We start from the raw sequence: 26297 nt of genomic DNA, 5'->3' as shown, positions 1-26297 counted from the left end.
CCCTATGGATTAGGAATGAGATGTCACTTACACTAAGTTCATATGCGAGTAAAGACAGGTGAGCGAATACTTTTGGCAATATAGTGTATCTATCTATCATCTATCTATCTACCTACCTACCTACCTACCTAACTACCTAACTACCTACCTACCTACCTACCTATCATCTGTCTATCCTGCAAAAACACTTGCTATGATCTTTAACTAAGTGAAATGTTGCATCATAGGCAGTGGTGGGTTCCTAACCGTTTTACTACCGGTTCGCTAAGAGGGTGTTTTGCACACACGCTGCTGCGCATGCAAAATGGACTGAAAACTGTTCTGCGCATGCACAGAAACATGCTGGCGATGGCAGAAGAGACCGGGGAACCGGTTCGGGGACATGGCAGGCCTTGGTCGCTGCCGGTTGCAGCGATGCAGGCTGCCATATCACTACCGGTTCAGCCGAATTGGTCCAAACCGGTAGGAACCCACCACTGATCATAGGGTAACAATCTTTGAATCAAGGTACCTCAAATGGACTTCAATACAAAATGTGCCAAATGGGGAAGTTAGCAGGAAGTTGGTGGTCACTCCTGCTCCCACTGCTTTTTTCCCATCCGTAGTCTTTCTGTTTCTCAGTTTAGGTAAGGCAATATCTTTGAAACACTGACCAAACGGTGTTGTCTACTTAATGAAAAAGCAACTCATATGTAGAGAACAAATACCTCTCTTTAATTTAAGACAAAAAAATCCATATGATGCTATTTTTCCACCATAAAACAATATTCTTTAGAATATTTCCCCCAACTTATTAAATATATATCCTATTTTAGCCAAATATTTAATAAAAACCTAAATGATTCAGATAGATATACTGGGTGCTTGAACCAAACAGAGGTTACAAAAGTAGCCAACTCTCTTCCAGCAATTCAGAGACGTAAAGGGCTCTTTTCATTTTGGAAAGAAAATGATATTATTCTTCCTAGATTTTTCATGTAAGGAAACCGCCAGGGAGAGAAAAAGGTGCAGGTGTATAACAGAGGGTCTAGCTCAAGGGTGTCAAACTCGCGACCCGTGGGCCAGATGCGTCACAGGCTGGCCATGCCCATGCCGTTTAGCGAAGGGGGGAAAGTCATGATACATCACAATACGACGACTTGACAACGTGAGTTTGACATCCCTGCTCTAGCTTCTACTTATTCTAAGAGGAGATCTCCAATCACAATGCTTTAAATGGAGAGTTTAAATAGAAGTAATATCTCACAAAAGTTACCAAAATTTGAATGTTCAAATCCTCCTGTTTTTACAACTTCGTGCTTCCAAATATATCTTTCATTCAAATATGCAAATTCCACCATACAATCTTCTTCTATTTGACATAGTTCATTGCAGCAGTGAGATAGGAGGCATATAAACTTAATAAACAGCTATAATAATAATAACAATGTAGGTCAAACAAGTGTCTGTGCTCTCTATGAGTTCATGGGTATCATCACTAAATGATATTGGGAGCAGTTTTAAAAAACTCCACTTCACAGAGTGGCGATTGGTAGAACTAACAGACAAATAACTTACCTAAAAAGCATAAGTCTCAAATATCTTTAAATTTTCCCTCTCTGTTCCTGGACAACTCTGCCTTATTCCTGTTTTCTTTTTCTTTCCCCAAGACATTCCAGCAGTTAACTTTTCTTAAAACATATGCATACAAAAAATATTCATTTAGACAGAAGATAGGATCCATGGACTCTTTTGCTTTTTCTCTCAGGACTGGCTCACAGCTTTCCTAATGGCAATTATGCTTCCTTCTTCTTTCGCCACTGCCTCTCTTCACTATATTGAATTGCCTTCTTTGGGCTACACCAGCACTTCCTTACTTATCTCACAGCTGTTCACATGTCTCTTCACTTATCTAGCAGAGAAAATAGGACCATTTCTTCATCTCAGTCCCAGGGAACAAGGAAAAGTAAGCCAATCAACCTACACATCCACTTAAAATTTTAAGAAAATGTAAAATAAGTCACAGTAAATCACAATTAGTTTATAAGACAGTACTGTAAATAAATCTACAGAGCACCTTTGTCTATCTCCACCTTTCAGGAAGTGCGTCTCCAATGATAACTGAAGCAATAGGCATTTGTTTTCTTTCTTTTGGGATCATTACAGAAAATACAATATTGTGGTCTCATATAAGAAAACATTGACACATTAATTCTGCTGGACTGAAAATGAGTTGTTCTTCATGTCCAAGAAAATGCTGTGTGTGCTTTGACAGCCATTATTTACCATCCCAACAGAACAGTATAAATCAAAATTTGTGTTATTTTTTTGGCATACCTTCATGCTGAGTATAATTTCATACTGTCCATCAGTGTCAAACTAAAGTGTCGGCAAAGAGAGGCATGAAGCCATGAAAAGCAAATTTAGCAAGCAAAACAGAAGCGTTAGAAAACTGAAAAGAGAATGGAAATACATAGAAATGGCACTGGAAAAACTCTTGGAGTTATTGACAACTCTTTAGCATTGTAGTATTTAAGTAATCTCAGGTCTTGCCACCAAATATGCTACATTTTAAAGATATAAATACTTTTTACTTTCTACAGAAAAGATAATGTCAAAAATTACTATCCCAACAGAGAAAAAAGCATTCTAATGTCATTATGCTCACAAACATGAAGAAATTACAGTGCAGATCTTGAACTGAGACTATATATTTAATAGCTTTCTAGTTCCACTTTTAAAATCATAATCGTAATCAGAAGTTATCGTTTCAAACATCCAAGAGTAAAAATCTAAAAGTCTTCACTTCTTTGAAATTACACTGAAAGTAAGATGTTGCACCTGGCCACTGAAAACTTGGTATCTTACTGGTAATTTAGAGAAAAAGGATAAAAATAAGAAGAGGTTATGCTTAGTTTCTTAGCTTTTGCCCAAGGACATGCTTTAAAATCTGCATTTCTTCCTGAAGCTAAACAATTTTTTGAAAGCTGTTTGGCATACCAACCAGCTTCCCAAATTTGTTCTTATGCTCCTTAGGAACAGCTGTGCAGTACTTCATAAGACAGCTGTAATTTACGTTAAATTGCTCCCATGTATAAATGTTTATTACTTATATCGAACTTCACTTTTTGAATCAACATATATAATAAAACATCTCTTCATGACATAGTTATTTGTCCATATTTTTTCTATAGCTATGAAAGTGCACAAAGGACCATTACTAAACCATTAATCTGATGGTTGATGGCAACTAAAATCCACACAGAATATTAACAAGAAAATGACATTCTTTTTTCTTCTTTTCTCAAGCCATTCTGTTATGTTTCATGGCATCTTAGAAATAGATAGAAAGTTAATATTCAAATGGTAAGCAATATGATTTGTATTCATATTAAAATAAGTTTCTACATCGTTTTATTTCTTAATGCATAGACATAAAATATTTAATCTCCTTGGATGGGCAACAACATCTACTCCTTAAGCTTGCTCTTTACTTTAGGGGAGCAGAATGTTATAGGTTAGTTAGAAATGTTTTCTGTAGTAGTGCAATAACTGTAATCAGACAAAGTATTTTGCTACAAACAAATTTCATTTCTTTGATTTCACTGCCACTGAATATCCAAAGACAAAGAAGCAGAGAAACCTACTTCCAGAGGGCAATAACTGTGTTTTTTCCTCTAAAGAAAGCAGCATAAACGAAGCAGCTCTTCGATTCACAAATCCCAAAACACAAGTTACTTCTGGTGTGTAAACTGTTGCACTGTCCTTTCACTCTCCTTTTTCAATTCTTCAATATGTGTATCTAAGCGTTCCAAAATATGATGGGATCTTTCTTCTTCTTCTTCTAGGAACTTTGCAGCAATCACATCTACATTTGCAGTAGGCAGAGGACTCTAAAAAGAAAATATGTTCAACAAGGCTGTGAACCCCAAAAAATCAATTTTAATCTAATGCTTATTTTTACTATTTAAACAATGAAAGGGTGAGAATAATTACTGCTAGTTTTACAATGTAATTTCAACTCTAGCTGGTTTGCTAGCTCCAGAACTTTCTAAAGAATAGCTAGGCCAGTGATGGCAAACCTATGACACGCGTGCCACAGGTGGCACACGGAGCCATTTGTCAGGGCATGCGAGGCGCTGCCCTGTCAGCTGGCCAGCATGCATGCGTGCGCTGGCCAGTTGAGTTCACCCTTTTTTACAACCATTTTTCACCCTCCCCAGGCTCCAGAGGCTTTATAGGAGCCTGGAGAGGGTGAAAAGAGCCTCCCCCGCCCCCCGGAGGCCCTGAAACTTTCCCTGAAGCCTCCTTAGTGCAAAAAACTGGCCCTACGGGCAAACCGAAAATTCGAGAACGACTTCCAGTTTGCTCGGAGATTCATTTTGCCTGCTCCGGAGGCTTCAGGGAAACGTCCTGAAGGTCCCTGAAGCCTTCGGAGCGCTCAAAACGACCCTCCGAGAAAACCAGAAGTGACTTCCGGTTTGCTCAGAGGGTCATTTTGAGCGCTTCGAAGGCTTCAGGGAAGCCTCCTGAACCCTCCAGAGGGCTTCCGGGGAGCGGGGGAGGCTTTTGCCCTCCCCAGGCTCCTATAAAGCCTCTGGAGCCTGGGGAGAGTGAAAGAAACCTGCAAAAAATGGGGGGACTGCCTGTAGTGCACGCATGCGCACTGGGGGGTTGCACATTGCATTGTGGGTGTGACACGCCTGCACACGACCCTCCTGCACTCCCCCCAATTATGGCACACAAGCCAAAAAAGGTTCGCCATCGCTGAGCTAGGCCATTGTGATACACCTCTAACTAACCTTGCTCCAAGATTACTGCAACTAATTCAGGAGACTGGACAATCACTTGTCAGAAATGGTATAGAGCAGCGATGGCGAACCTTTATTGGCTCGTGTGCCATAAGTGGGGGGAGCACAGGGGGGGTCATGTGTGGGCATGCCACAAGCATAATGTAATGTGTGACCCCCCCCCCCAGTGCCCATGTGTGCACTATAGGCGCTCCCCCATTTTTTGCATGCTTTTTTTCGCCCTTCCCAGGCTCCAGAGGCTTTATAGGAGCCTGGGAAGGGCGAAAATAGTCTCCCCCGCCCCCCTGAAGTCCCTCCGGAGGCTCCAGGGACCTTCAGGAGGCTTCCCTGAAGCCTCCAGAGCACTTAAAATGACCCTCCGGGCAAACCGGAAGTGACTTCCAGTTTGCTCAGAGAGTCGTTTTGACTGCTCCAAACGCTTCAGGGAAGCCTCCTGAAGGTCCCTGAAGCCTCCGGAGTGGTCAAAACAACCCTCCGAGCAAACCGGAAGTCCATTCCCGAACTTCCAGTTCGTCCGGAGGGCTGGTTTTTTGCGCTCCGGTGGCTTCAGAGAAACTCATGAAGCCTCCGGAGGGCCTTCGGGGGGCGGGGGAGGTTCTTTTCACCCTCCCCAGGCTCCTATAAAGCCTCTGGAGCCTGGGGAGGGTGAAAAATGGCTGTAAAAAAGGGTGAGCTCAACTGGCCAGCGAACGCATTCATGCTGGCCAGCTGACAAGGCAGCATCTCGCATGCCCTGACAAATGGCTCCACGTGCCACCTGTGGCACGTGTGCCATAGGTTTGCTATCCCGAGTATAGAGTCTGCTGCTCAAGCAGGGAGTTAGACTAGATGACCTATCAGGTGCTAACTCTGTTATTATTCTTTTTTTTTCTATTCTATTCTATCTGTGTATGTCAATCCTTGCTAATTAAGATTTTAGGAGGCACTGTTTGTAGTGCCAAAAGGAAATGTTATGAAGCATTACCACAAGGAGTGGTTTTGGTGAAGCATATCAGGCATGTAATTATTAGCTAATTTGCATGTACCTCTTTAAACTTTATTTGAAGCATGTGGTCTAACTACTATATGGTTTGTACTTTATTGCATTGTATACATTTTAGTTTTGTTATTTTGTATTCTGCACATTGCTCTTAGTATTGGTTACAGAGTATAATAAATTGAAAATCAGAAGGCAAAGCTTCATTTCTGCATTGAATACAAAAATTTCACTGCAAATGGAATCCCAATTTAGAAGCTAGATACGTAAATATCTATATATTTTAAAAGATATCTCTATTTTTAAAAAGCCGATCACTTAAATGGCTACTTTATTTGCATTTATGATCTCTGGATTTTTTTTGACTAAGATTGAATATTTGGTTGCATATTGAAAAACATTTATTGAAAATGATAACTATCATTTGCTTTTAAGTCATCTAGGTTTAATTTGGAAACATACTCCTAGAGCTCAAAGTCTCAGTGAAATATATGACTGACTTCTCAACAAGAAGATTCATCTTCAAGCCTTTAACAGTTCCCCCATAATTACTGGCATTCCTCAGCAACCATATGACCTTTGAAAACTGAATTCTAAATATTCAAAAATCTTATTGGTAATTTATAATTAATCCTTCAAAAAGTACATTTAGGCAAAAGGTTACATTTTTAAGTTTATATAAATATTTATATTCTATGCATTTTTGCATATGAATTTGCTTCTCATAAATGAACATATCAACAGTTAAAGCACTCTATACCTATCATGTTTAGCACTCATTCCAGCAGTCCCCTTTCCAGCAATTTGTTCTGTCCCATATTTTCTGCTAAGTTCAAAGTTAATAGCAAACTAGCACCAGATTTACAAGCATTGTTCTCAGAATTTAGAGAACAGTTTCCACTTATTATAGTTGGGAATTGGGAGTTTAGAGTTCTTTTTTATTATTTCTTGCTCTAGTCAATGTAGATTGAATGGGAAATATCATAGCATTAGTGAGTGAATATATTTCAAAGAGGACATACTGAAATGAATGCAGAGCCTCACAGATTATGGTATCAGAAAATAGTATATTCCTTACAGTCTTTTATTATGCTTACCAAAGGTAAAAAGTCTTTCGCACTCTCTCTTGATACCATGTAAGAAAATTCTGGGTCTTCACAGAGCAAAATGTCTGATCTCCCAAGAGATTCATAAGGCAAAGATTCAATACTGTTTGTTCTATGAGGTAGTCCAGCAGCTGTACTAGAAACAGGAAGCATTCTGGGTGGAAACTGTTTTGCTCTCTGGAGTTCCTCTTCATAATGTTGAACAGTTCTGTCATATTTAGCTTGAAGTGCTTTCATTTCTTCCTCATGTTTGTACTTCAGATCTTGCATCCTCCTGTAAATTTATTAGAAATAGTATGTTAGATCCAACAGACCATTGATTTCCAGCTTAAAATCTGCAAAAGATGTTTAGTGGCTGAAATCACACCCAGAAACTACATGAATGAAATATAAGCCACAGAAAATTTAAATGTAATTTCCTTTTGTGTTATTCAAAAGGCATATATTACAACTGCTTCTACCACATGAAACTGTCTTTTACAAAACAGGAGGGAAGAAGAGAGAACTCTCTTTTCTCTTTTCAATGTTCTTTCTGTTTTGCAACAATGTAGGGAAAAAATAATCAAATCTCATTTACATTTAATAAAATATGGGAAATAACTATAAATTATAAAAAGTTTTTGAAGTACTTCATTTTTAAAATCATATAAATTCTTACTTGTTTTCTGCATTTGTTATCTCAGTCACCTGATGCTGCAATTGCTGCACAATATTGTCATATTTGCTCTGAGAAGCCCAAGATGAAGCTTCCAAATTAGTTCTAGCTTCTGCTAATTCTTTCTGTAGCTGCTTATTCTGAAGTTCCACTTTATTTAAAACCTTGTTATAAGTTTCCTGGAATTCCGCAAAGGAAGTACTTTTTGCCTTAAAATGATAGAAACATGTTAAGAAAGAAATTTTTTGTTTAATGAAACTCAGATGCTTCTGAAGGTATTTTTCTGTTTTAGAAATTTAAGAAATTTACAAGTCTTTTATTAAGAAAGAACCCTATTGGAAGTTAAGTCAATCACAAAATGTGTGAATCATCATCTGACCAACAAACATCTCAAATGAATATAAATTTCAAAATCACTTAGTGGATCACTCACAAATCAATGTATATAGCTTCATAATTCAGATCCAAAACATTGAGACTGCTCTCTGGTTACTGAGGTTACTCAAAATCTCCTAATAAGCCATTTAGCACAAGTTGCTATATGGTTAGTATATTTTTGCTCCATATAAAACTTAAATAAACAACAATGACTGCAATGAATCTAAAAATCTTATTATGGACAAAGCCAAACAGAAGCATAAACACAAATTAGGACGTAACTTATAACTGCTTGCCTTGAGCAAAAGAATTTCTTAATTGTCTTTTCCATTTTGTTTCTTCATGGTTACATGGGTAAATGATTAAAATTATTGAAGTTAGTTTCTGCACCCTAACTCATTAAAATTAATTTGCAAGAACTGCAATTTTTTAAATCAAATTCAAATAGTTCATTATGAATTTTCAAAAATTCCTTGTATCTATCCTATACAACTATCCTTGTATAGTTATTAATTTTGTAAATGAATGTATATATGTATGTGTGTGTGTGTATATATATATATATATATATATATATATATATATATATATATTATTTGATACAAAAAAAGCTAAGCCTAGTTTCATTTTATGCCAAATATAAAAATTTGTAAGGGCTCATTCTCACATGGAGTCTCTTTAAAAATTGTCCCCTCTTTATACAAAGATCAAAAGGGCAGCACTGAGATTATGAACTTGCACTGACATCTAGCGGTCATATTAAATAAAATAATACTTTATTTACTTCTTTTAAAAAAATCATACTCTGTAGAATATATTGAGAGAAAAAATTCCTAATCAACTTTGCACCTGACTATTACTCTCTACAGTAGTTTCACACAGTAGTTTGCTTTTTGGGGAAAAGATATCTAAGCAGCTTCAACTATATATAAATGCATAAATCTAATACCTGTCTATATAACAAACCACTTAAGCAACTCAGTACATCAGCTCAATCAAAATATATTCTACCTTCTGCAGCTTCTCTGACAGATGGTGATTTTCTTGTCTGAGAGCCTCCAACTGAGACAGAACAGCCTTAAGAGATAAATTTATTTTTTTTAATTGTTAGTATAGATTAAGTGCAGGAAATAAATAGTCCCTTGGTTATACACTTCTTACTAAGCCATGTGGACTTCAGTATCATAAATTATTTCAAATATGAAGCCAAATTTGTATATTCTGAAGTTACTACTAATTATATTTAAATTTGAACAAGTATTACCAAAAAGAATAACAGTGTACAACAAGAGAACCAAATAAAACAAATCTCACATTACTATTTTTAATTGAAAAAGTTGTAATACTATACTATAAAATATTGTAAAATTCAATTATTTTACCTTGTGCTCTATTGTCTTTTGCTCCACTTTTTCATTCTCTATTTTTAGTTGTTGCTCTAAGCTTAAAGTAGAACCCAAAGAAGAAGCAATTGTGATTTCACATTGATGCAGTTCTCGTGTTAGTTGGGTAACCTCAAGCCTCATTCCTTCCAATTCTCTGCTATGACTTTGCTCTTTGTGGGATAGCTCTTCCTTCAGCTGGGCAGAATTGGATACAATTTGCAGGTCAACATTTTTTTGTAATAAATCATGGAGCATATTAATACCAATCTCTCTGTAGCATAATTTCCTCCTGTTACCTTCCTAAGGAATCCCATACTGTAGCAATGTTTCAGAAATCCATTGCCTTATTTTACAGTTAAAACAGTCCTGTCTGAAGTTGGAGTATTCATCTGGAATCCTTGTATTCAACCAAATAACATCTAATTGATGATTTCCTGTATTTTCTTTGAAACCAGCCAACAACAATGTACAAATATGATCAAGTAAGGCTGTTTTTAGAAAATAGTTTGAATTGCTAAAGATCTGCAAGTTAGGGTACAGATTACACAAAACAAGAACAAGCTCCTAAAGCCATTCATAATAAACACCAGCATCTCTTACAAAGTTGGAATAATGGGTCTAATCATCAAGTAGAAAGCTGTCAACCCTAAAAGTCCCAATATAGATCAAACAAAGGATGGCATCTTAAGATAATACTCTCAACTCCTCCAGATTTTATACATTATTCCTAGAGGACCATCATCCATCTTGGATGGGGATAAATATTTGATAAGGGCTGTAAGAGAATGTAAGACACTATGCTTAGATTGCCATATGCAACTTTAAATGGGCAACTTCAGTTCAATTTACACAAAACAGCCACTTTAGCAAGCCAATCTGCTGGAACATGAATAAGCTTAAGCACTACTGGCATTTCATTGTATAGAGTTATGTTCAGTTTTTCTTTTCAATCAAGGCTGGATGACTTTCTCTGCAATTCCTTGCACTCAACTACTCTTCTGGAATTTTGGAAATTATAATAATAATGATACGAGACATAAGGGAAGCTCTTGTCATTTTTTTTAGGAATATTCTGCAATAAGACCTTAGACAGCCCAAAATATAAATAGATATTAGTCTGCACTTTCTATAGCTATCTAACTTTACTTACATAACCTGAAATGGATACTGGGCTTTTTTCCATAAATAAATGGAAAGGTCATCTTTCAGGCATGAAGATTACAATAATGGAAGCAATTAGTATTTTGAGTTGCAAAGAAAATAATCTTAAATTCTGGACCATCTTTTTCAATATAGTTCATCCCTCCTCTTTTAGTACCTTTTAATTATAAATTGTTTCTATGTCTACATTTCCACAATGTTAAGAAATTCCATATTGTCCCAATCTGTTTTAATGATGTATAAATTTAGCATTTTAATGTATTTATTTGTACATGAGATCCACACCTTTTTAATCTCGGTCTTGGCTTTGCACAGCTGTTCTTCAGTTAGACGAAGCTCCAGTAACTTCTCCGTTTGCTCTTCAGATGGCTGGATGAACTTTCCATCTGGAGATCCCAAGCTAAAGCAAAGAAAGATACATGCAAAAATCAAAAGCAACTATTTTGTAAACAACATAATGCCGAATTTAACAAATCCAACAGATTTTTTTGTTTCATAGTACTTTTATTAATCTGAACTTTAACTTGGATACACATCAGTGGTGGGTTTCAAATCATAGACACACACAGTGTGCATGCATTCGAGTGCCTCCGCGACGCTCCGCAGAGCGTCGCGCAGGCGCTGTACATGCCATGCTCCTGCGCAGAAGCGCAAAAGCCTTTAAACTCCATTAAAGAGCTCGGGCGGGCAGGCAGGCCCTCTGGAACACCGTACCGGAACGGTATCCGATGCTCCAGCCTGGCTCCGGTATGCGCGTACCGGGCGTACCACCTGCAACCCACCACTGATACACATATAGTATTTCATCCAGCACTAAGGTTAAAAATTCAACGGAAAAAAATCAAAATGTGTAAATGGCCACAATACTGAAGGTGTATATCGTAATTACTATATTTTCTTTTTAAATATAAAGAAATTTTTGAGGTCATGTACCTGCCATCAAGTTGAATCATTTCAACACCATCAAACTTTTGGTATAAATGTTCCTCTAATTCTGTTCCACCATAGTAGTTTTCTTTGGCTCCTGTAGTCTTTTGCAGCTGCCTAGACAAAACAAGTTAATGCTTGAAGCCTTCTAACAAAGTCAATTATACCAGTTGTACAGAGACACATTTCTGTAGACACTCATGACATAGATGAAGATGGCAATGTGCCTTTAAAATAACTTTAATTATTTATCAAAATTGTAATAAAAGAAGTTCTACCACAATACTACATCAGTAGGTATTATCAGTCAATGACATGACAACATAACCTCTTACCAATCATCTTTTAAAATTATTATCTCAACCTGAATTGTCACTGGTCTTCCTAATATTGGAACACTGATTAAAACATTTTATTACAACATTAAGGGAGCTAGTTTGGTTTATAGATTAGAGTTTGGATTAGAGCAGGAAAACCTGAATTCCAGTCCTGCCTTATGAAGGCATCTGGGTGACATAGAGCCATTCAGCCTCTTGTTAATTCAAAAGTGATTTGAAGTCAGACACACACACACACACACACACACACACACACACACACACACACACACAGAGTGAGGTGGAATATTACGTTTTAAAATGAGGTGATTGGGTGAATCTCTAGGCCTAATTTTAACAAAAAAGGAAAGGGGGAGAATTACAAAGTATGGAGAAGTAGGAAGAGTGATCCCTTCTGGGCTTCTGGTAAGATAAATCTTTCCTTTTCCTAGTAGACTCATATGCAGAACAAGATAGAAAAGAGATCATATGGAAGGATGGCCATGCTACTATTGGTTCTAGTCTTATCTACTTTTGTTCACAACAAATTTAGGAAAGAGAAAGAGCTTTAACAATACTGGAAACTTAATGAATTCAGTTAGGTTGAAATTTCATGCATGTGCTAGGCAGTAACACACATTCTTAGCACAGCAAAAATAGAGTCTCAAAAATGTGATTCACAATGCATAAACTGGCTGAATTGGCAATTTCAAATCTAGAAAAATTGCAGCAAGGGTGTACACAATCAACAGCCAGAGGCACATTTTCATATTATAATAATGCACGGATACATTTTGATAACTTTCCATTATCTTTGCTTTCCTAGAATATTAAGAAAAAGTTCAATTTGCCAAACAAATTGATTTTGTATAAAAACTGTTAGCTTGCTGAGTTCTCTCACACAGGCAACAGTTGTATTGACAATCAACATAAAGGCAATCCATCTGTTTTCCTACTAAAAAAAAATCTGAAAATATTTTAAATTATGTTATAAATCTATGTAATCATATTTTCTCTTAATTAAAGAATAATGACATATTGCATAGTAATCCAAGTTCAACATTTTCCTCAATATTTGGAGACCTACTTGATAAAAGTTTCTTTCATATTCAGAGTTTCAGTCAGTTTGGACAATTCTTTCTGTAGCTGTTCATGATAAATCTGTAAATTTGTGATGAAGTCCTCCTGAGACAGCAGAGTGGACCTGAGTTCCATCTTTTCATCATGAATAACCTTCAAAGGAGAAAATGAAACTCAATAGGAAATAAATATAACATATGAGATTAAATTTACTTTTCAATGGAGAACACAATTCCTTTCTTACCAAACTGTGTTTCCTGCTTAGCCTCAATGGAATGCTAGAACAAAGTGGCTAAATAATAATATTCCAAATAATTACTATTTATACACTTCGTATTATTCAGCTTCCAAGCAATTCATTCACACACCTCTAGGGAATTCCGGGAAAGTTTCAGCTCATGTAGAAGCTTTTGTTGTTCTGCCAGAATCTTCTGGTTAGTATCAGTCAAATCATCTACTCTTATATTCAGCCTCTCCAGTTCCAATTCATTGGCACAAATCGTGTCATTGGCTCTTTCCAACTTGCTGGCTAAATGATGGATTTCAGATTGGCTTGCCAGTTCCACAGATTCAAACATTTGCTTCCGGTTGCACAGTTGAGTCTATCAAGTAGAAAGCATTATTCTGTTAAAATTAAGCAATGTCTTTCAAAAATAAAAATTAAGTTGGAAACAGATGTTACATGTCATTCTATTTTCCAATGTGAGCAGATTTTTTTTTCCCAAAGCTTATTTCCATTGTAGAAATAAGGAATTGTGGCTAGAAAAATTTCTCAGAGCTACTCAGCATATATTTAACTCTATCAGATCTTTAACTGTCCACATCCAATTAAGAATACCATTCTATTAGGCCAAGGAAATAAATAACCACCTCTGGATCCCATTATCTCCATTTTGGTCCTTAAAAGAAAGATTCAAAAATTGAATCTCAAAGATTGAATCTCAGAAGAGTTTTGAGAATTTCTGAAATGAAGAATGGCATCAGGCATTGTTCTAGGCTTCTTCTCCATGAGATATTCAAGTGCCTCCAAAGCAAACAAAAGTCCAACTCAAATTAGAAAAAAGGGTTATCCCTGTAAAAGATTCAATGCCAGGGATAATGAGACATCTGAGGCAACATTCTTATTTTTCCATGTCAGCAGTACTGTACATTAGAACAGTTACAAATTCCGGATGATTATTGCAAGCAACCAAAATTTCTGGACTAATTCAGAATAATTGACTAATAGGCTTCCCATACATTAAAAGTTTAAAAAAAATACACTGCAAATGACATAAATGTAAATAAACCTATTTCAAAAATAGAAGTTACTGTTACATGACTTATTTTAAAGGCAGAAATATTGCATACCATTTTTTATTCTTGCTCACAAATTTACAATATTTTCCTTATGCTCTACACCTTTCAGTTCTACTATAAACTTGAAAAAATCAATGTGCTTGGGCTGTAGAAGAAGCAAACAGAAATTAATACAGCACAGAAGGCTAATATGTCTGTGATTGTCAAAATAGTAGACATTGGAAGAGCACATGTGAGCTGTCACACGAGAAAAAATATTCTTGCCAAATTTTCTTTTTATTACCTATTAAGTGTTGACTATGACACTAATTTTATGCGGGGAGGGACTTTTAAAGATTTGTAAAAACAAATATTACAGAACATTTTTTTTGTCATTGATTTAACAAGTCAAGCAAATTACAGTTTGCAGAAATTCCTGAGATTTCTGTAAAAAGAATTGTTGGGGTCAAATTACAATCCCTGACCTCAATACATCTTCTCAAGAAAAACTCTTTGTTCACTCAGAAAACATTTAGAAGACCAAAGCATGCCAGTATGCTGAGGAAAGATACTGGGATGACATAAGCAGAGCTCTGGGAAAGCAAAATAAAGTAACACCCTGGAAAGAAACAGAGTTCTCTCTTCTTGAAATACTGCCTTTTTCTTCTTTCAAAACACAACTGTCTTTGAAGTCTTTGCCCCAATACCTCATAGCTACACCCTACTGGCCCCATTGACTTTATACACACATGATGTGTTATATACATGAAATACGTAGTTGCTCTTCCCCATCACATATGTATATTCTATTTTGTATAAGTTTGTAATAGGAACCCTGCCCTTCTTTAGACTCATCAACAAAACAATTCTGTAATTCAATGTAATGTGTCCCTAAAATATTGTAAAATAACATTTGCTTTACCCAAATTTGCATCAGAGGATCTGATTCCCCCAATGCTACTTTTCAACGGACACTGAATGGATCTGTTTTGCCAGACAATCTGAATAGTTATCAGCAGAGTTCTACAGTGTAATTATGTATCAAATCACACACACACAAACACACACACACACACACACAATCTAACAAAGTAATAAATAAATAAATAAATCATAAATCAATTTTCTGCTGGAGAAACAAATGTTTTTATGGAAAACCTTCATTATTAACTTTCATGGCTACAATCATTCCAGAAACATGAATGTGGCAAATACCCAGCTGAAAATAAAAATGTCATTTATTATTTTTCTATTAACTTGTCACTAACAAAAGTATACCAGGCAAAGTTCTCTGAAACCCAGTTTTAAAAGAACAACAGGAACATCAAGAACTCAGGCATAACTTCCACAAGGCATTTGTTTTAAAAAGACACACTTTTTTCCCAAGCCATTCTGTCAGCATCTGCCTTTTGCAAAGCCACCATCAGTGTCAGCTTCAATCCCATCACAGCCAATTTCTGCCATGCGGAACTTCTATTCAGAGGCAACTCTGTAGCCCATTAAGTGGAAAGCTCTCAGCAAGAGCTTCTTAGCTGTCACAGCAAGCTTTTTTCGCAGATGGAACCTCATCTGTTAAACTAAACCACAGTAGCCTTAAGCCAACATTTTTTAAGAAACTGTGAAAGTCTGTTTTTAACCTCATGAGAAATAAACAACAGAACTTAGGATATTTGGTTATGTATCACCTTCATATTTTGTAAGACACCTATACTATTTATGAAAAAGCATTGTTTACATCTATTGCATATACTGCGGCCCACTATCACGCATTTAGTTGCTACAAAAGCCTTTAACAAAATAATTTTTTAAAAAATCATACTATTTGGTTTCTCACTCAAAACATTGTTTGGAAACTTAATAGCAAAAAGGACCAGTGTATATTAGTTACTCAACAGATTTTACATTATTTCCTGACTATATGCACACTGGTGCTTAGAAGTTTATCAACCTTTTTGAATTTTCTATATGTCTGCATAAATATGACCTAGAACCAGTGGTGGGATTCAAATTTTTACTACTGGTTCTGTGGACAGGGCTTGGTGGACATGGCATTGCTTGGTGGGTGTGGCTTGGTGGGCGTGGCAGGGGAAAGGATCCTGTAAAATCTCCATTCCCTTCCCACTCCAGGGGAAGGTTACTGCAAACTCCCCATTTCCTCCCGATCAGCTGGGACTCGGGAGGTAGAGAATAGATGGGGCGGGGCCAGTCAGAGGTGGTATTTACTGGCTCTCCAAAATACTCAAAATTTCCGCTACTGGTTCTCCAGAACTGGTCAGAACCTGCTAAATACCTCCTCTGCCTAGAACATGTGATCTATTGCCTGTGTACACCAGGGGTAGTCAATCTTTTTATACCTACCGCCCACTTTTGTATCTCAGTTAGTAGTAAAATTTTCTAACTGCCCACCGGTTCCACAGTAATGGTGATTTATAAAGTAGGGAAGTCAATTAAATTAAAAAAAGGAAAGTGCTTCAGTGTCGGACAAAACCCCTACCGCCCACCATGAAAGCTGGAACGCCCACAAGTGGGCGGTAGGGACCAGGTTGACTACCACTGGTCTACACAAATCATAAAACTAGATATAGAGAACCCAATTAAACAAATGAGTCAAAACATTATGTTAGTTCATTTATTTATAGAGGAAAATGACTAACATACTGTACTTATAAGCACCACTTTACATACTGAACAGGACAGGTTTATCCCACAAGATCCACAACCACTTAAATGGTTGCCTGAATAAAAACTCAATAGCAATAGCAAGAGCAATAGTAGACTTATATACCGCTTCATAGGCCTTTCAGGCCTCTCTAAGCGGTTTACAGAGAGTCAGCATATTGCCCCCAACAATCTGGGTCCTCATTTTACCCACCTCGGAAGGATGGAAGGCTGAGTCAACCCTGAGCCGGTGAGATTTGAACTGCTGACCTGCTGATGTAGCAGTAGCCTGCAGTGCTGCATTTAACCACTGCGCCACCTTGGTTAAGATTGCCATAAATTCTTTCCCAGTCTTCCCAGCAAACAATTCAACTTAACTGTACCTGAACTAGCTCAGACTTCTCAGCTAAAGCCTTCCTCTGTGCTTCCAATGAAGCAACTTGTTGCTGGTACTGCAGGCGCTGCTTTTCCCAATCTAAAGACTTTTCATGGAACTCCTAGAAAAGATAATGACTATTTATTTACAATCTGGATGCTTAACAGTATTCTGGAGTTCCTTCCAAGATTAAATTAAATTCTGATATTAAATTATTGGATATTATTGGCTAAACAGGCTTAACAGTTGTTTTTAAGGAATTAACATTCTGATTTCCAAAGAAACATTACAAGTAGCATATACCTTGCAAGTATGGTATAGCAAAAATCTGATGTTTTTCATAAGCAATGCTGAAGAATGACAGAAAGATTAAGATCAGTTTGGATAAAAGAAAGGATTCTTCTTAAGAATAGAAGGCTCTTAAGGTTAGAAAGATATAACCTGATATTTGAGTGGCATGCATATTTGTGATGGCATGGATCTAAGGAGCTGGTGGCGGACCTCATAAATGTAAGGCCCCTGTTTATTTCCTCAGGTGCAACAGAATTAAACTGTTCCAAGACAACTAGGCAGGTACAACTGTACCTCAGTTATCTCCCTGGGACCTATACCAAAGTTAGAATCCACATAGGAACTTACATTTAGGAAGCTTTAGAAAAAAGAACATGGTAGTGGATCGTGGTTAAATATACTTTTTTTTACTGAGCAATTATGTGAAACTAAGAAGCCTAATAATTTCATCTGGACTTAGGTAAAGGTCTCAAAATTTCCAAATTTAAAATAAAAACCTTGAGATTATTCCAAAATTATTCACACCTACTTGAATTTATAAATTCTGATCAAGACCATTTTCCCACCTACCTCTAATTTCTTGGTCAGAATCTTTATTTCAGACTCGTCCTCCTCTTGGCTCTTGGAAGATTGCCTAGTTCCTTTTAACTGTTTCTTCATCAATTTTTCATAACTTCTTTTCAACCTAGCAAGCTAGAAAAAAGAAAAATAGTTTTGAGCATAAATACTAAAACAGAGGAATACATTTTTAAACACCTAGCCTGTTTTCAATGACCAGAAAATTCATCTTTATAAATTAAATTAAGAAGAATTGTAAATATTTCTGAAATGTTACAGAAATTAAATGGACTGATAGTTAAGAGTTCTTATTATGGTTTTATTTCAATGAAAATGTATAACAAGTACAAATTAACCATCTTTCATTGAAAATACAGAAAAGAAAGTAAATATCTAAAAATTCCAAATCAAGCATAAACAAAAGATCAAGAAAAGAGAATAGAAATAGAATATAGTTTAATTTTTTTTAAAGTAAATAAGGAAGCAATATTGCTAATGAACTATGAATAATTTTATATTTCACTTCAAACAGTGTGTATACTTCTTTAAGATGAGCATTTTATTTAAATCAAATTAGCCTGCTATAAGAATCACACTGTTGATGGAAAAAAAGAAAGTGGACATTGCACAAGGATTTCATTTTTATCATACAGATCAAAAATCATAAACAACCAACAGCAACTTGGGATACTACAAATAGAGACATAATTATTCTTATAAGTGAAAAATAAGATATGAGAAATATCCCATTATTGGATTTTAATTACTATTAGGAATTACTAATGCTTTTTAACCTTATTTTTTGTTCAATTGTGCTGTGATTCCAGCTGCCACACTTTCTAAAGATCTGCCACTGAACTTCAATTTAGCGCTGTGGAATCCTTCCAATTTTCCTGGAGGGACCTCCTAAGCAAAAATCGTTATTCATGAAATAATGTCTTCAACTTGCAAAAAGAAGAACACGAAATTTGATTTCATCAACAGCCCAGAGCTGAACACTGTGTGGTCTCTGCACCTTGAGCATCCCACCATCTTTTTTTTTTTTTAATGTCAATACATTTTCCAGAGCTACTCAAAATGTGCATAATTTAGAGCCCCTGATGCTTCTAGGTCTACCAGGTCCAGCGCTACCACTCTTCTACTAGCCACCAAACAGCTAATCGATGCACCAGGTATTTCTTTGGGGTCCCTATGATTTTTAATTTATCAATGTGGCCCTTTCCCCTAACAAGTTGTGTAGGCTGGCCTAGAATAAAACAAAACTTTAACTCTCCAGGGAAAAATTTAATGCACTACTAGTCACTTCAACAAATAAAGAGAAAGCAAAGCAAAAAGCACAAGCTGAACATGAAATGACACTACAGCATATGAAATTTTACACTGAAATAGTTAAAATAATGGCAAACCTTTTAGTTTCTTATTTTGGAAAAAACTTTCAAAATACAGAAATGCACACACTAACTTTAAAGAAAATAATTCATCACTGTCTTTTGTTATATGGAAAGTGGACTCACTCTTATTCTAAATGTTTGTCTTTATTCATCTGAAATCAATCCATATCCTTTGATTTCAATACCTATATGTACAGATATACAAGCCTCCTTTCATCTGACAGATATGATTATGAAGAAACCCGCTTTACATTTTGGTCAAGGCATTTCAGCTATCTTTCACAGAGCTCACCTCATTTTGGACTTTTGTTAATTGACGTTCATATTCTATAGTCATCTCACGATTCAGTTGCTCCATCTCATCTAATCTCTGGCATAATCTGTCAGTCTGTAGGATAATAGTATAGAATTTAATACAGAAAAGTCTATCTGAGAAACATTACTTGGACAATGGGATAGAAAAATGGCAAACCTATGGAGCCACAGAACTAAATATATAAATGTCCAGACAAATAACAATCCAGTAGAGTCAAAACTCTAAATTAGTAACGCAGACCCTTTTACTCTCTTCCTTCTCCCTCCCTTTATTTGCCATGATAAGGAAATGAATAAACAAGGTTATTTTCTAAATAGAAAGTAAAACTCTGAACCAATCTTCAGAATTATTTGCTAATATAACATGAGTAAAATTAATTTTCCATATTTAAATAATAGATGAACAAAACTGGTGGGACATTATCATAAAGAAGTCTTCCTACAAACTGTAGCAACTATTGCCCACTGCAAGCATACTCTCCTAGAGCGGTTACTAAGGATTCAGGTATTTATAATTACAATCTGAACCCACATTACTTTTTGTAGAAGTAGCTCAATATCAAAATTGTCTTAAATTTATTCGCGTTGGCACTGCCTAATTCAGGTGCTCTGACAGTTTAAATATATTGGAGAAAGACCTAAGAGAATAAAATTGTTAATTTAAAAAGTAGTTTTCAAAGATTAGTGGTCCTTCACATTACTCTCTTAAGAGGAAAAAAGTAACAGTTACAGATATAATATTTTATGAGTCAATGTATCAATAATGTAGTGTTCTTTTTAAGAAAGGATGTGTGACACTGAACTTTTCTACTATACTATCAATTTATAAAATATCCAAAACACCACCTACAGTCACTTTTTGTGGAATGGACGGCCATACAAATCTGATAATAAATCTCATCACCACATCCAACCAAATCACCAAAGGCAAAATATATATTGCTGCAGGTCTCACTATAAAACCCTCAAATGAAAAAGTTCTCAGAGCCCAGTGCTATTTTTGGACAGATTGCATTTGAGATAGAAAGACAGATAGATAGTTTTTCTTGGCTATTGGTGTTATGTTCTTAATCTTTACAATATTTTATCAATGGCCAGTTAAATGGTTTTGACTATAAAGTGTGAATCAAATGATATAATAAGTAACATATGAAACCTTTCAATAGAGAACAAATGAGAAAAACAGATGTAAAAAAATAATGGTGAATCCACCACTTTAACTGTATCAAATGAACACCATTCACATACTATTTGCAGATTTCTCAAACTATGACTAGTGGATACACTTTATTTGACAGCATTTTTACTTAGGGACCAATCCCTTTAAATGACGTCCAGAAATGTTCAAAGAGTGTGTTTTGATGGAGTCAGTATCTATTGTGGAATTTTTCAGAAAAAAAGGGGTAATGTCTATTTAATCTATTTAAATAAAATGAAAATTACATGAAGTTCATACAGATACCTCTCTGCGTTTCTCCTCTGCTGCATTTTTGAGGGAGGACAGCTCCTGGTCTCGGAGTTCTAAACAAGACTCCAAAGCCTGAGTTTGAGTATCCCATTCAGCTTTCTTGTGAGCCACCATGATATCTATCTGCTTCATCAATTCTTGCAGCTCTGCCTCACAGGAAGTCTGGAAACTTCTGCTGTCAAGAAAACAACTTTATTGATGGCACAATTATCAGAAAACTGATATTAGGTAAGCAAAGCTTTCTTCATCTTTTTCTACAAGATTAGCCCCTAGCCATTGGTAATATTCTATAGCAGAGTGATGTAGCAGATTTAGATTCTCATTCAAAAAGATACTTCAGAGTATACAAAAATACAAACATAATATCCATCCATAACTTCTTAAAGCAGCTATACTTTTTTTCCTGGTATTGTGCAGCTGCATAAAATAAGTATAGATGGTTCTTGTTTAACAATCACTTGTTAACAACCATTCAAAGTTATCACAAAGCTGAACAACTGATCCTTGTAATAGTGCCTGTAACAGCATCCATAGTCACGTCAACAGCATTTTCAACCTTTAGTGCTGGCTTCCGACAAGCAAATTCAATGGGGAAGCCAACAAGAGATTGCAAATGGAGATGTGGCATCACACTTAATGGTAACATGAGATTTGTTTAATTAGAAGTGTTGGAACTGCCATCACTAAGCAATGCAGTCATATGACATTGAACTTTGGGGGAGGGAAACTTCAAACCTAATGCAGACAAATGGAAAAAAAGATAATTTGATAAGAAAACACAATTACAGTTTGTGGAAATGAATGTCTCAAGCTTTTCAAAACCTTGACTGGAGATTTTAGTTCTTTCAAAGCAAAGGCATAGCAAACATATAAGGAAAAACATTATCGTCTTAATCAATAGAAAACAATTTACAGTGTAATTCTACTCAAATAGCAGATCTAAAATGAATGAACCAACTGAACAAATTCAAAATGCAGCTATTTTTTATACAAGCAAGCTGAAAACAAAGACAAATTGCATTTTTTCTTTTCCTGCTTATTTTTGATTATTTAAAAAAAGTTCTCATTGCATTCAGTAGAAGGGAAATTGTATAAAACATTCACTTCTGAAACATACCAGAAATATTAACTTGCAACAGTGCTGTCCCAGAATCTGTGAATTCTAATTGTGTCTCAATCTTACCCATGACACGGTACTCATTTTTACTTCTACCAATGTTACTTCTACCAATTTTGACATCAAAATGTAAGAGATTCAGATTTTTATACAGGCTGAATTAGGATATTTAAGGTCCAAATGTGAGATCTAATATCTCAGTGAACAAAAGATTGCATCTTTTGTGTTTTCAGGTTCTCTACAATAGCCTCCAACCTTTTGAGCACTAGGGGCTGGTTCCATGCTGAGTGATTTTTCCGTGGACCTGAGGGCGGCATGATTTTGCATGCTGCCTGCATCCTGCACATGCACGGATGGGGCTTCACTCATTTGCACGACCCAGTTTCTGGAGTACCACAGACCAAGGCCAGTCCATGGCCTGGGGCTGGGAATTTCTGCTCTACAAGAAAGCAGGATTTTTTTTAACTTCTATCGTAAAACAAATATACACCTACTTCATTAATTACTCTGAATGAGACCTGGGCATTTCACGCCCCCCCTCCCAATTCACATCTGTCCTTTAGTTGACCCTGTCTGGCCTGCATGAGGTCAATGTGAATAAGTGCACTGCAAGGGACTGGAGAATGGATCCATCTCGGCATAATTGCCGTGCTCCTTTAGTTGGCTGGTGGCCATGGGAGGGCGAGGAAAGCACTTTTTCTGCACCTGCACAGCACTTGTTCCTCACCTGGAACAGCCTCAGGAGTTGAAGTGATGGAGTTTGAGGACATCAAATCAGGTTATATTGGTTTGGCATTCCACAACAGTCTCAGTTTCTCATGTGGCCCCTTGGGAAAATTAATTACCTATCCCTATTCTAAATAGTGATCTCTGGAATTATAATAGGTGCACTCAACCTCCCTATACCTTTCCACAATTATGATTCCCATAGAGTACTGTGTTTTCATTATTATCAGAACTATAAGTATAATTATAAAAATTTTCTGAAACTGAACATAACTGATATGTGTTCTAAAATTAGAATAACCTAATAACTATTCTTAGTTCTACATAGCTAATTCCTAAGGAGAATTACTTTACATTGAGTGCACTTAGGTGCGCATTAAGATGGCTTACATATCTCTCTATAATTAGCCTGAATTAATCTGTACAGCAACTTTAAAAGATAAGTATAGTACTACTGTTTTAAACACCCTTTGCAGTTGCATTTAAACAAGGTATTAAGAAAGAAGCAAAAACAGCTGTTTCTGATTTTAAAAAACTTTCTTTAAAGTTTATTTAAAATAATACTAACAACACCATGGTTAAATTGGTTTACTTTAGTAAAAAAGGATACAAATTATAAATGAATGCACATTTCTTCTTCTCAAATTCAGATTTTTTGTATTGGAATGGAAAAAACACACTCTAAATTGGTGCATTTAATAAATGTGGCTTTTACTGACAATTTGGGAAAGGAGGAAGGTAATATATTTTTGCTTTGATATCTAATGTTATTTTAATAACATTTTCAAAAAATAGCAAATACACACCTGCCATGTCTTTGGGTTTGCATTTTTTCCAACAATGCCTCCATCCCGAAATCACCTCCCTTAAAGCTGCTGGGGGAGAAATGAAAATTGTGGTACAGTAAGCTATCGTAATTTCTACCCCTATCACACTGAGACACTTGATAAATGATATACACCCTACAATTAAAAAAGGGGAAATCACTGAAGAATTACACAATTTATGGTAGTGAGTAGTTAACCTTTCAATAGCTTTATAGACTAAATATTGGGAAGACTACAACTTATAGAGTCTATAAACTAAAAATAATACAAAAATAAACTAGCAAACAACATTTGCCAAAACTTTACCTAAGCAAGCTTTATTTCATACTACATTGCCATAGTATTATAAAATTGAGGGTTCTAAAGTAGCCTTAAAGCTATTCATAAAATGTATTTGTTGCAATTATTTTTGCTTTGTGTCTCTTTCTTTTTCAAATCAAGAAAAGAAAGGCATCACCCACTCCAAACCATGCACTGTAGTTTATTTTCAGATCGAAGAACTACAAATGACTCAGGAGATATTTCTTTTATGTATAGATAATGTTGATGTATGGATGCAATATCTGGACTAAAATGATTTTCACATGCACAACTGTTTTATAGTATTTTTACAGTAAAACTCCCAATTGATACTAAGATTAGAAACCTGAGATATCAAGAGCAAGCATACAGCTTTTATAAGACTACAGACTGGTTCACAAATTCACCTAGCAAAATTTAGCATCTGACTTATCCCATTTAAAAATTGCACCAACTGAGCCAAAACCTCATTATTTGTGGGGAGCCATTTATGTTAGGATTTTGCAGACGCTTTAAGTTATTTTCACTGTAATTGTAGATATGTTATTGTATATATTTATTTTATTACTTTTGCATTATTTTAACTGGTTTTAGTTTATTACTTCTTCATTTTTATTGTTGTTGGATTGTACCTTGCTGAAAGGAATAATTTCGGTTTGTACTTTAGGTATATAAAGAATCCACTGAGAGAGTCCACTGAAAGTCTTATCTGAATACTGGAAAGAGCTTGCATACCTGCTTCCTTCACCCTAGAATGGCTATATTTAGTCAGCTATATGTAAACCAGACTGCTTAAGTTTGCCAATAAATTGTTAAGACCTAACACTAAATACTTACTCCTTAATAAAGTATCTTAAATTCAGAATTTACCTGAAAGTTGCCATCTAGTATTCAATATTTAGTGTAAACAAAGACATTATTCCATTTTCTCAGATTTTTTTCCTCTAAAGTCCCAATTATTTTCATTTCTGTTAAGGCAAAAAAGCAATAAAATATAACAATAAGAAAAATGTTTCTTAGATTTAATAAAGTTTAATTTTTTACTATTTTATTGTTCCTACTTTTCTCCATTCTTTATTCAAATCTAAGAATCATCAGGTTAGAAACTCATCAATGACATTTCCTATATTTAATAACAAACTACACTTTTGACTGTATCCCCCGTGTGCCTAAAAAACATATGCAGTAACAGTGGTGATTGGTACATATTTATTTCATTTCCTGTCAGACCATTAATGTAGCAACTAAAAAGGTCAATGAATAGAGAACATGAGGTGATGGGGTAAGTTGAATTGAGAGCTAGTAAAGGTTAATCTCCTAGCACATCATGGCAAAAAAATATCCTCTAAAGACCCACAATAATTAATTGAATTGCAGCTGGTTTAATTAAGCTTCTAATAACTCCCTAAGTACGTACTTCCCCTTTTTAAAAACTAAAATGAATGTGAAAAAGATTTATTTATACCGGTATATACCCTGTCCAAAAATAAAATCTGTCATCTTTTTCCAAGTACTGATTAGCCAACCAACAAGAGTGCATTTTTGTTATAAATTATTAGAGAACTTTCCTACATTATTACTTAAATCAGTGAACTGAGGCTTCCTCGAATATGAAAAGAAATACATCTTGATTTTTATTCAAAGCGTCAGGTTTTTCAAATAGGACCTTATCAAGTATCTCTAGAATAGCATCTCAAATTATTTTTAATGTCTGTATTGGGACTTCCTTCCCTGCTCAGAAAGAATTCTTGTCTTATCTGTTGTAAAGAAAAGTAGTTGGGCAAAGACCAGTAAATGAGAGATGGAGACTGAATGCCCGCATTCGCGCGACACTTGCACTGGGTCACGATTTATTCGTTTAATCCAACGTTCTGGATTCACATATAACATGTTAAACCCCAAGGGCTGGGTTCGCATCACTCAGTAAGAGAAAATGAATGAGGGCGAACCGACAATAGAGGGTTAAGAGAACGGAAAGCAAAGCATCAGAAAGGGAGCCAACTCGGCGGCAAATAACTGTTGCCAAGTGCTCGGAGCGCTTCAGAGACCTAAGGTTCCCGGGCAAAAAGAGTCGACGAAGCTCACAGACGAACAACCCGCTCCCGCTCACCACCATCCCCTTCCCCGGAGTTCTTCCGTTACCTCCAAGCCGCTCCGAGGGGAAGAATTGCGACCGCCCCGCCCACTTTCCCTTCGATCCTCTCTATGATTTACGCC

The 26297-nt window shown here is 35.9% G+C and overlaps 1 protein-coding gene across 7 annotated transcripts; it reads right to left on the bottom strand.

Annotated features, from left to right (window-relative positions):
- Positions 1-691: 691 nt before the first annotated feature.
- On the bottom strand, positions 692-26268 carry CEP63 (centrosomal protein 63). 7 transcript variants are annotated; one of them, XM_014054000.2, is made up of 16 exons: positions 26223-26268; positions 24951-25048; positions 23760-23828; positions 21105-21285; positions 19620-19715; positions 17949-18071; positions 17095-17208; positions 13144-13377; positions 12783-12928; positions 11385-11495; positions 10737-10851; positions 9288-9485; positions 8917-8982; positions 7531-7736; positions 6864-7146; positions 692-3872 (listed from the first exon to the last, which is right to left on the bottom strand). In XM_014054000.2, the coding sequence occupies exons 2-16, from the start codon at positions 24962-24964 to the stop codon at positions 3714-3716; spliced, it is 2115 nt and encodes a 704-aa protein (XP_013909475.2). In that variant the 5' UTR covers positions 24965-25048; positions 26223-26268; the 3' UTR covers positions 692-3713. The 7 variants fall into 7 exon arrangements, with proteins under 7 accessions (XP_013909475.2, XP_013909474.2, XP_013909476.2 ...); XM_014053999.2 differs by having other exon boundaries at positions 26191-26260; XM_014054001.2 differs by having other exon boundaries at positions 21105-21282; positions 26191-26260.
- Between the last annotated feature and the right edge of the window lie 29 nt (positions 26269-26297).

This window comes from Thamnophis sirtalis, unplaced genomic scaffold, assembly GCF_051295495.1.
Source record: "Thamnophis sirtalis isolate CommonGarterSnake01/CBP01778 unplaced genomic scaffold, rThaSir2_p1.2 scaffold_11, whole genome shotgun sequence".
Taxonomy (NCBI): Eukaryota; Metazoa; Chordata; class Lepidosauria; order Squamata; family Natricidae; genus Thamnophis; species Thamnophis sirtalis.
The sequence above is the reverse complement of the archived record's forward strand: the minus strand, read 5'-3'. Positions and strand labels throughout refer to the sequence as shown.

Excerpts from the sequence above, each read along its gene's own strand:
- CEP63 (XM_014054000.2), bottom strand. Across the intron at positions 12,929-13,143 it reads TTTCCCGGAATTCCCTAGAG|GTTATTCATGATGAAAAGAT; the intron begins GTGTGTGAATGA and ends TCTCCTTTGAAG. Across the intron at positions 3,873-6,863 it reads CGAAAGACTTTTTACCTTTG|AGTCCTCTGCCTACTGCAAA; the intron begins GTAAGCATAATA and ends TTTTCTTTTTAG.